Raw genomic sequence first — 11,844 nt, 5'->3', positions numbered from 1 at the left:
TACATATATAAAGTGGATTCTTTATTATGTAATGTGTCAAGTTGATTGTCAAGGCACCCACAACAGCTTTATTGAAACAATGAAACATTGTAAATAGATGAAAAAATTAACATTTTCTTTATTTCGTGCAAATATTTCAGAAAATGCAGTACTAGGTGGATTCAATCCTTAAAAAGGAAAAAAAGAAAAAAAAAAATCAGAATGTTTGTCACCTTTGGAACCTATCAAAAAATACTTTTAATTTTTATTTATTTATTTTATGTTAATGATATCATGTAATCAATCTCATCAATACAAACAATACATGAGTTGATTAGAACAAAGGATAAACAACCTTAAACTAAATACAATTTATTGAGATCAACACAAATCAAACTGAAAAAAATGGATGATCAAATCCAACATCAATGAAAATTTATCACAAAAAGATCCAAATTAGAAATAAATATTTAATACGAATGTCTATATGAAATAGTGCATATCTAATTGAAAACAATAATAATAAAATAAGATTTCAAATCTCAACATTTAATTACTCAAAATTAAACACACAGTTATTCTCAAAATTTTAAACTTTTATTTTTTAAAATTATAGACTACAAATTGAAAATTTCATAATGAGAGTTATTTTATCACAATATTTCAGATCAAAATCTTAATCTCCGAGAAACGAAGAGATATGTTCCTAATAAATCAAAATATATGTAGTAGTGAAGAATTATCTAATTGAAGGCAATCAAAATAAAATCAAAATTAGTGTACCAATTGATGACGTGACATAATTTAAGAGATTTTTGGTATTTGTAATTTGTATAATAAGAAGAGTCAATAATAATGTTATAACGAGTATTAATACACTAATTTGTGCATGTAGCACCACCGAAATTTTTAATGCCTTCTCCACTTCCTTAAGTGCAAATTCATATTGAAATGAAAATTGAGAAAGCAAATAAACAGAGATATTTTGATATTAGAAATTGTGAAATACTTATGATACACATTAATTGTTAATTATGTAGTTTTGGAAGGTTTTGGCTTCAAAGAGATAATTGACACATCGCACATTTTTAGACATACACATGGCACAATTTAAGAGCACTTCTAATGAAAAGCACACTTTTCATTATATATTATTAGCAAATTGTATTTATAATTATTTATATATGTGAATTGTGATTTTTAAATATCTTTTTTTAAAAAAAATATCTTCTTTTTTCTCTTTTTTATATTATATTAAAGTTTAATATTTTGATTATAATCATATGTGTTAAACTTTTCAAGAAATTAAATGTCTTTTTTTTATTTATTATTTTATATTAAAATTTAATATTTTGATAATAATCGTATGTGTCGGACTTCTCAAAAAAAAATTTATGTTTGTTCTTAATGCATTAAAGTATTATTATGAGGGATAATAATCGTGTGTGTTGGGACTTTTTAAGAAATTCATATATGTTGGATTTCAAAGAATTTTTTTTATGCTTGTTCTTAATGCATTAAAGTGTTATTATGAAGGTAAGACTTGGGGATTAGGAGAAGTTAATAAATGTTAAGTTTTTTTTTTAATAAAAAAATCAGGAAATTTAGATTGGCTTGGGGTTAAAAACCCCATTTTGCTTAATATATCACTAGCCTATCACCCGTGCTATACACAGGATAATTATAGATATTTATATTTATTTTAATTTTTTAAATATATAAATTATGTTTTTTAAGATTTTTATAAAAATAATTTAACAATCTTATCACTAACCATAGTGTACCAGAGAAATTAAAAAGGTTACTGCAGTAATTATGCACATGTTGTATCTATAATTATTTGTATAAGGGGATTTTAAATGCTAGGATCTTGACCAAATCAATAAATGCAGGCATGTGGATTGGAAAAAGTTAATCAAAAATGCTAGAGGTCCCAAAAATTCTACCAAAAGTTTTACCAAATGTCTCACATGGGTGTGGGACCCACATGGGGACCCACATTGTGTGGGTCCCACACCCATGTGAGACATTTGGTAAAACTTTTGGTAGAATATTTGGGGTCTCTAGCATTACTTAAAGTCAAAAATGCTAGAGGTCCCAAAAATTCTACCAAAAGTTTTACCAAATGTCTCACATGGGTGTGGGACCCACATGGGGACCCACATTGTGTGGGTCCCACACCTATGTGAGACATTTGGTAAAACTTTTGGTAGAATATTTGGGGTCTCTAGCATTACTTAAAGTCAAAAATGCTAGAGGTCCCAAAAATTCTACCAAAAGTTTTACCAAATGTCTCACATGGGTGTGGGACCCACATGGGGACCCACATTGTGTGGGTCCCACACCTATGTGAGACATTTGGTAAAACTTTTGGTAGAATATTTGGGGTCTCTAGCATTACTTAAAGTCAAAAATGCTAGAGGTCCCAAATCAATAAATGCTGAGCTTTTTTTTTTTAAATCAAAAATTTAGAAATTTAAGATTGAGAAATTAGAGCTCCCACAAAACTTGGGGTTTAGAAACCCCCTTTTTCTTAATATATTTATAATTATCTATATATGTGAATTGCGATTTTTAATTTTTTTTTTTTTAAATGTCTTATTTTTTTCCTTTTTTATATTATATTAAACTTTAGTATTTTGATAATAATCATATGTGTTGGACCTTTTAAGGAATTAAATATCTTTTTTTTATTATATTATATTAAAGTTTAATATTTTGATAATAATCATATGTGTTGGACTTTTTAAGCAATTTTTTTATGCTTGTTCTTAATGCGTTAAAATGTTATTATGAGGGATAATAATCATATGTGTTGGAACTTTTTAAGGAATTCATATGTGTTGAATTTCAAAGAATTTTTTTTATACTTGTTCTTAATGCATTACAGTGTTATTATGAGGGTAAGACTTGGGAGTTGGAAGAAGTTAATAAATGCTAAGGTTTTTTTTTTTAAATAAAAAAATCAAAAAATTTATATTAGGAGATTGAAGCTCCCACAAGGCTTGGGGTTAAAAATCCATTTTTGCTTAATATATAGTACTAGCGGTAACCCGTGCTATGCACGGGCAAGTAGCAAAAAATGGTAAATAATGTTGAACATGCTAAAAATTAACAATTAAATACTATGATATTTATTTAGATGGGTATTGAAATAATATATTTAGTGATCTTACTATATTTAATTAAATAAATTTTAGAAGAAAAAAAAGTTGAACTGAAAATTAATAGTAAGAGTGGATTTTGTAAATATAAGATATAGATAAAAACAAATTAAGTTTAAATTTGAAGATAAACTATAAATAAATAAATAAATATATATATATATATATATATATAACAAAATTAGACAAATCCTAGAAAAATGAGGTAGAGAGAAATTCAGTAATTGAAAAAAAAAAACAAAGTTGAAATTTAAAATTAAAAAGAAAGATAAGACAAACTTCAAAAGAAAAATAAAATCTAATATAACTCTAATGACAGAAGAAATGGAGAGGGTAATAATTAAAAAATTAGATAAGAGTGAAATGCCACTTATAATTTTTTAAAATTTGTAAAAAAAAAAAACTAAAATAAAATCGAGGTAGTATGTTAAAAATCAGATAAGATTTAAGTGCCACTTATAATTTTTTAAAATTTAAATTTTGTGTAGTTAAAAAATAAGCAATTATGTTATCTTATTATACAAATTTTAACTCTATTTTGTGTCTACTACCTATAATTTAATCAAATTTTGTCTTCTAAAGCTACTTAATTGAAATAAGAAAGAATAAAAAATTATAAGAATATAGAAAGTGAAAATCAGATAAAAATATAATAAACTTAATTAAAAATCAAAAGCAAGAATCGATCCTGTAAATATAAGATAAAGATTAAAAAAAAATTAAATGCAAATTTGAAGATAAATTGTACGAATATAGAAAGAGAAACTTAGATAAATTGCAAAAGTAAAAGAAAGGAAAAAACACAATATGAGATTTAAAACATGTGATTCTTTTCACATAAGATGCTAAAAATCTTGCATAATTGGTTAAATCACCCGTTTAATTTCTTTAGAACGTTATTTTTGTTCTCCAATCTTTTTGCCTAATTTCATATTGTCATAGAAGTTAGGTTTTGAGATTTATAAATTTATTTATTTATTTATTTCAAATATCCTTGGGTAAGACATAAATTGATGAAGAAATTTGAATTAGAATCAAACTCATCTTTTATTTTTAAATATTTTGAAAATCCTTTTTCTTTAAATATTTTTAAAATGTTTTATATCCATGCCATAAGTAATTAAAAAGTGAAATAAAAAATATAAAAAATGATAAGAAAAAATAGGAAAATAGAATGAGAGAAGAATGGATGTGCCACATAGGAAAGAGGTTCATGAGAAATTAGGATTGAGAGTTTTGAATTTTTTAAGAGATCACTACATTTGCTTATATATATAGTATAGATATAGATATAATTATCAATATATGTGAATTGCGATTTTTAAATGTCTTTTTTTTTTTAAATGTCTTCTTTTTTTTCCTTTTTTATATTATATTAAAGTTTAATATTTTGATAATAATCATATGTGTTGGACTTTTCAAAGAATTCAATGTCTTCTTTTTTTATTATATTATATTAAAATTTAATATTTTGATAATAATCATATGTGTTGAACTTTTCAAGAAATTTTTTTTTATGCTTGTTCTTAATGCATTAAAGTGTTATTATGAGGGATAATAATCACATGTGTTGAGACTTTTTAAGGAATTCATGTGTTGGATTTCAAAGAATTTTTTTTATGCTTGTTCTTAATGCATTAAAGTGTTATTATGAGGGTAAGACTTGGGAGTTGGGAGAAGTTAATAGATGCTAAGGTTTTTTTTTTTTTTTAAATCAAAAAATCAGGAAATTTAGATTGGGAGATTGGAGCTCTCACAAGGCTTGGGGTTAAAAACTCCCTTTTGCTTAATATATAGTAGTAGCATATCACTGTGCTATGCTCGGATTGTCTTTACAATTATCTATATATATGAATTGTGATTTTTAAATATATTTTTTTAAATGTCTTCTTTTTTTCCTTTTTTATATTATATTAAAGTTTAATATTTTGATAATAATCATATGTGTTGGACTTTTCAAGGAATTAAATATCTTTTTATTATTATATTATAATAAAGTTTAATATTATTATCTATATATATAAATTGTGATTTTTAAATATTTTTTTTAAATGTCTTCTTTTTTTTCTTTTTTATATTATATTAAAGTTTAATATTTTGATAATAATCATATGTGTTAGACTTTTCAAGGAATTAAATGTCTTTTTTTTATTATATTATAATAAAATTTAATATTTTGATAATAATCATATGTGTTGGACTTTTTAAGAAAAATTTTTTTATACTTATTCTTAATGCATTAAAGTGTTATTATGAGGGATAATAATCATATGTGTTGGGACTTTTCAAGAAATTCATATGTGTTGAATTTCAAAGAATTTTTTTTATGTTTGTTCTTAATGCATTAAAGTGTTATTATGAGGGTAAGACTTGGGAGTTGAGAGAAGTTAATAAATGCTAAGATTTTTTTTTTAAATCAAAAAATCAAGAAATTTAGATTGAGAGATTGGAACTCCCACAAGACTTGGGGTTTAAAATCTCCTTTTGCTTAATATATAGTATAGATAGATTTGCATATTATCCGTGCTATATGCACATGTATAAATAAATAATTAAAAATAATTTTAAAATTAAAATAATAATATATAATTTATTTAAATTATATAGTAAAAATAATTTATAATTAATTAAATTTTATTTATTTTTATCAAAGTTACATATAAAAGAAGATTTTTATTCAAATATTATTAATTGTGCATTCTAAATTCTTAATAAAGAACTGCATGTCATAATTTAATTGGTAAAATTAAAGAATAAATTACAAAAATTATATTTATTCTAAATATAAATATATTTCGTTTTTCAAGTTTTGTAATTTTAATTTCGTAGTAAATTAAATTTATTAATATACTAATTTTTTCTTATTTTGTTAAACCTAAAAATTTATCTACTCAAAATTATAAATTGTCTTGTGACATAACTCTTATATAAAAATAAATTAGTATTGACTTGTAGTGTTGGGCTAAACATTAGAAGCGACCTAAAAACTACTTGACTTTATTTCAACGTGACTTTCACTTAATCATTAAAAATTGTGTTTATCGGTTCATGTGACCGGTCTGAGTTATTTTGGGAGTTCGAATATTGGATTAGATATTAAAAATTAGTAAAAAAATCTAATCAGAGTCAATTTTGTTTTCCCAATAATTCTTGGTTTAAGCCTATAATATAACATATTTTAATAACTCAATATCAAAAAAAATTTAAAAAAATCTTAATATTTACGGTGCTTTTTATCAATCAATAAAATATAAATCTTTTAATTACTTAAAAAATTAAATATCAAGAGAAAAATTCTATGAAAGATGTGAAATGATTCATATATTTTAATGGTACACAAATTTAAATTTTAAAACCGATTAATTAAGTTTCATTTTCAAATTTCTAAATTTAAATTTGTAAATGGATTAATTAACTTTTTTTTTGAAATGTGTAAATCAAGAAATAATAAGATTTTTTTAAAATGATTTAATAAAATCCAATTAATAGAAGATTTTTTTAATTATTTTAAAAAATAAACATCAAGAGAAAAAATCTATAGAAGTCTATATTTTAGTGGTATAAAAATTTAAATTTTAAAACTGATTAATTAACTTTTTCTTTTGAAATTTTTAAATGAATTCATTAACCCTTTCTTTTGAAATGTATAAATCAAGGTATAATCAGATTTTTTTTAATGATTCAATAAAAATTAGGCAATAGAATTTTTTTTAATTATTTAAAAAATAAGAATTCTACAAAAATAATAGGAAGGTTTTGAGTGCCACAAGGCTTTTCTTATTATAAATTGATTTTTTCCTTAATATGTAGGGTTCGTTTGGCAAATATTTTTTTAGTCTAACTTTATGATTTTTTGGCTGATTTAACTTGGTAAAATTAATTTTGCTTGAGAAAAACTTTTTGATTTTTTGATTTTTTAATTTTTTATGAGAAAATAATAAAATAAGTATAGTTTAAATGTAACATTCTATCTTATTAATTTACTTTACTTATTTATTTATTTATTGTGTTCTTTTTAATTCCAATTAAACCCAATTCACTTGCTACTATCTAATTGGAAAAAAGGTGGAAAAATGGAAATTGACAAACAAGTTGGGCGGAGGGAAGGGATTATATAAAGGGCAAATTATAAATAAAAATTTGTTTAAAGTATAAATTATCTTTTATAATTTGAAAAATTATAAATATTTTTTTATTAGTATTTTTTATTTAACAAAATTAATTAAAAAATAAAATTTATAATTAATCTCTTATATAATAATAAAATTATATAAATTATTAATTAAAAATATTTCTAATATCATTAAAAATTATTAATTAATTTCCTGATTTATAAAATTAAATTTTTTTTTACTGAAATGTAATTTTTAAAATTACAGAGTTATTCATATTTTAATTATATTTTAATCAAATTTATTTGGAATTTATCCTTATATAAACACTCGCACCACACTCCAAGCTCTCTCTCTTTCAGTCCTCTCCCTCTCAGCCTCCGCACCAGCACACCTTCCTGATTCTCTTCCTGCTCAGGTTCTCTCTCTCTCTCTCTCTCTCTCTCTCTCTCTCTGTATATATGTCTATGGAAGATTGGATCTGAATTATTTTGTTCTTTTTTTGTGTGTGCAGGCGTTTGGATCTGTGAACAGGAAGAGAAGATGAATCGGTGCGGGGAGAAGAGCGGGGTCTCGATTTCAGCCTCTGATTCCGTCTTCTGCCCTAAACCTCGCCGAATCGGCCTGTCGAATCCCTCCATAAACGACCAAATCAGACCTTCGAGATGGCATCTCAAGTATATGTCCTAACTTCTTTAATTTTTTTTTGATTTTAGTCTCGATTTCTGTATAAAGTAATCTGATTTCGTTCTTTTTATCGAATAAATTCCAGTCATCAAACTGAGATTTACGAGTCCAAAGCAGGGATGGAACTTCTTGACATCATTCTAACCAAGGTATAATCTTCTCCTCCGTGTGTATTTTCTAGAGGAAAATGCTATGAACCCCAAATAATTTATCAAATTTTCTACCAAAATGGGATCACACAAAGGTCTCATATCATGTGAGAGGTTTGGTAAACAATTTAACTCTTTTCTGGGCGCTTTGTTTGGTTGCTGCGAAAAGTATAAAATGAAAATAATTTGACTTTTGGTGTTATATTTTGTAATCGTTAAAAACTGAACATGAAAACTTTACGATGAGATTGAGAAACTACGGCTTTGGGGATTCTGCTGCGGTGGGGGGTTTTTCCTGATTTTTTTTTTTTTTTTTAATAATCTGAACCGTCCATGTGTATGGTTTGTCGAGTATAGCATTCATACGAAAAATCTACTTAATCCGATATCAACAACCTCATGATTAGATTCAAATTGTTTTAAAACAATTATTAAGATGTTAACTGTTTAGTTTTAGAAAACATGTGTTCTTGTTATAGGGTTATAGATTTTCAATTAATTTCATTTTTTTTTTTTTTTTGCATGAATGATCTATTCAGCAAGCCCTATAATATAAATGATTTGGATTAAAAAAAAAATTCTCAAAAAAGAATCCCACTGGGCCACCACAGATCGTGGCCGACTTATTCACAACAGCATCCCTTGGTCCGAGAAACTACTGGATATCTAGTTTTCAAAATTATTTTTAAGGGTTGTTTGGGATGACTTAAATAAGTGTATTTTTTGTCTTTTTATGAAAAGATGTACAGAAAAGTAGAGAGGTGATATAATGGAAAAAAAGATAAAAAGATGGATTATTTTTAGGTTGCCAAATTTAGCCTTAATTTTCAATTTGTATTCCGAAAATAATTGTAGTATGTTCTTGTTTGGCTAGTGAGAAATAGGGAGAAAAATCAAGTGGCCTAATTCTCGACTACGAACCAAAAATCTTCACTAAGCTTAGTTTATTTAAAAAGGGGGGAAAAATGGAAAACAGAAAATCATGTGAAAATGTTTATGTATGTTTTAAATCCAAAGCAACACTCCGTCTATAAAGAAAATCTTAGGAATTGATAAACCTAACTAGATCTATGAGATGCAAAATCAAAACCATAAAAACTATGTGGTTCACTCTCCATGGTTTCATTATGATCTGACAGAGTTATAATAAAATACAGAGAGATGTGGTACTGCTACTATAAAATATAATGTAATATTAGGGTAATAGGACAGAACCATGAAATATGGAACAAATTTTTATCAAGATCCACCCTCCCTAACAAATCTAAAGCAACACAAACCAGAAAACACGAGGCCCTAATTTCTGTTTTTTTTTTTTTTTTAAAATTTCTTTTCCCCCTTTTTGGCGGTATTTTCATTTTCTTTAGTTTTATTAATTAGCAATGAAAGTGTATTCACAATCCTGATTGTTTGGCTTCATCTATGAACAGTTAATTATCCTTGTTGACTACTTTTTTTCAACGACTAATCCAAAGAACTTAAATTAATATTTATGACAGGGAAGTTACAGTGCCGAAAAATCCAATAATCAAGTGGCCTCATCGCCACCATTTTTTTGTGGGTCTCCACCCAGCAGGGCTTCAAACCCTATAATCCAAGACTCGCAATTCGGCAACAACATGTTTAGTCCATTACTGCAGGCACCCATTCTGCCAAAATCTCCATCCTCGTCCGCACGCAAAGGAGGATCATGCGTTTGGGTGAAATCTGGTCACAAACAGGCCACTGTGAGAGTCGAGGGGTTCGATTGCTTAAACCGAGATCGCAGAAGCATATCCGTTGTGGCATAAAAATAAAAGTAAAAAAAGCAAAAACACCCTCCAAAAGCAGGAGGGGGGAGGCAAGAAGATGAATTTTGGGGAGAAGAGGACTTGTAACATTGTTTTGTTTTTTGCTTTTGTATATACAAGGTTGAAATGGTTCAATCATTTGTTTAGAGGTTGTGTTTGAATGAGAGAATATGCAAAATGTATATGTAATTAGGTTTGAATGGATGAGGAGAGAGATGGATGATCCTGCAATAAGAGTAAAAAGTCCATTGTCTTGGGTTTTTAGGTGGTGAGTTTTTTAAGACATATTGTTGCGAGTCTAGTCCTGCATTGTAATTGGAAGGGTGAGGAGTAAGTAGATGTGTCTGCTTTGAAATTTTCTGAGTTTTGTTCTTTGAATTGTTGCAACAAAATTTGATTTCCTTTGTATAATAGGATGTGGAAATGAGTTTGCCAAAGCAAGCACAAGTGTATATATATAAAGATGAAAACAAAGTTGTTTGTTTATGGTGTTTTAAATATTGAATGTGCGTTGAGTGAGTGTGCATAAATAATATGAAAAGGCGAGTTGGGAGAGGTGGGTGGGTTGTGTGATAAAAAGACATGGGAAGGTACGTGGCTGTGTTTGCTTTTGTCAGGGTGAGGATGGACACACTTGAATGGTGAGGGGTTGAAGTGGGGTACTATTCTTTGTTTGAAAGTTCATATGGCAGGCTGACCACTTTTCGTGGTAGATGCAGCTGACCTGTTGGGTGCTAATCCAAATAATTGAAGTGAGAGAAAGAGACCTATATGTATAGAATTTGTATTGCTGACTCAGAGAGAGAGAAAAGAGAGGATTTGTAAAACAGTCCGGATTAGAGCACTAAAATTGAAAGTTCTAAAAGTAACATTATATCAAAATAAGAGCTTCATGCTTGGGGAAGTCTATGGTATCAAAATAAAATTGTCAAGAATTTCATATGGTAGTGCATATTTTATGTTTATGCATGGGAGAAGTAAGTTGGTGTCGTGACGTGGTATTTTAGGCATGTAATCACGTGGTATTTTAAGTATATTGTGATTGGTAAATAGAATGAGAAATGAAATGATTGGGAGAAGTTATTTGGTGGTTGGGTGGTGGGCATGGTCTGAGATGGTGCTTGAAGAGTATCATGATTGATAAAAGGAGTAGAAGGTGAGGAATAGAAGGTGAGGAATTGATAGGGAGAGTGAGATTCATCCCTTGGTGTTGGACTATAATAGATGACATTTATTGATTGATGAAAGAATTATTGCCTGAGACCATCTAATAACTTTTTTCTGTTGCGAGACATTTGAGTGAATTTTGACTATTAATATAAAATTTTAAATATTAAAAGAAAAGAAAAAAAAAAAAAAAAATCTAGGACAGTAGTGACTGATTGTTATGGTTGTGCTTTTTTCTGTTTGGCGTGCCTGCTAACTGTGACAATTGAAGGACCCACAGTGAGAGAAAAACAATGTACCAAACAAACCCTTCCGCTAAAGGTGATATATAGTTGAATAGCCATGATTGCCGGCTTAACTTGATTGGAATTATAAAATAGAATATGATGAGATTCATACTCTTCTACTTTATACTTCAAAACGATGGCATTAATTTTACCAATCTTATTAACCTCAGATTGATGAAGGAGTGATATATTATAATTTAACTTAAAATATACGTGTTTAATTGTTAAAATTAAATTTTAACAAAAATGTAAAGTTGCCAAGTATAATTAGCTCTTTTTGGTTTAATAATCTATCAAAAAAATTTCTTGCACTTTTAGACTTTGTTTGAATGGACATAATCTTGAAATTAGACTAATAATTTAATAAAATGTGTAATTCAATATTTGGTTAAAGAAAATTAGAATTCAAATTAATAGTCCATTTGAACATAATATTCTCCAATTAAGAGATTAATGAATATTGAGAGAGGAATATGATATAAAATGAAATGAGAGATTCAAACTCACTA

At 26.8% G+C, this 11,844-nt stretch overlaps 1 protein-coding gene across 1 annotated transcript; it reads left to right on the top strand.

The window, feature by feature from the left end:
- Positions 1–7,577: 7,577 nt before the first annotated feature.
- Positions 7,578–10,365, top strand: LOC114272987 (uncharacterized). The gene is made up of 4 exons (XM_028214729.2): positions 7,578–7,673; positions 7,770–7,932; positions 8,028–8,091; positions 9,591–10,365. Exons 2-4 carry the CDS (start codon positions 7,799–7,801, stop codon positions 9,879–9,881), a joined length of 489 nt encoding a protein of 162 aa, XP_028070530.2. The 5' UTR covers positions 7,578–7,673; positions 7,770–7,798; the 3' UTR covers positions 9,882–10,365.
- The last annotated feature ends 1,479 nt before the right edge of the window (positions 10,366–11,844 follow it).

Source organism: Camellia sinensis, chromosome 15 (assembly GCF_055761805.1).
Source record: "Camellia sinensis isolate YWXY chromosome 15, ASM5576180v1, whole genome shotgun sequence".
Taxonomy (NCBI): domain Eukaryota; kingdom Viridiplantae; phylum Streptophyta; class Magnoliopsida; order Ericales; family Theaceae; genus Camellia; species Camellia sinensis.
Note: the sequence above shows the minus strand (reverse complement) of the source record. Positions and strands in the feature narration are given on the sequence as shown.

Coding starts and splice junctions, on each gene's coding strand:
- LOC114272987 (XM_028214729.2), top strand. CDS start 7,799: ATGAATCGGTGCGGGGAGAAGAGCGGGGTCTCGATTTCAGCCTCTGAT. Junction 7,933..8,027: donor CCTTCGAGATGGCATCTCAA/GTATATGTCCTA, acceptor AATAAATTCCAG/TCATCAAACTGAGATTTACG. Junction 8,092..9,590: donor TTGACATCATTCTAACCAAG/GTATAATCTTCT, acceptor TATTTATGACAG/GGAAGTTACAGTGCCGAAAA.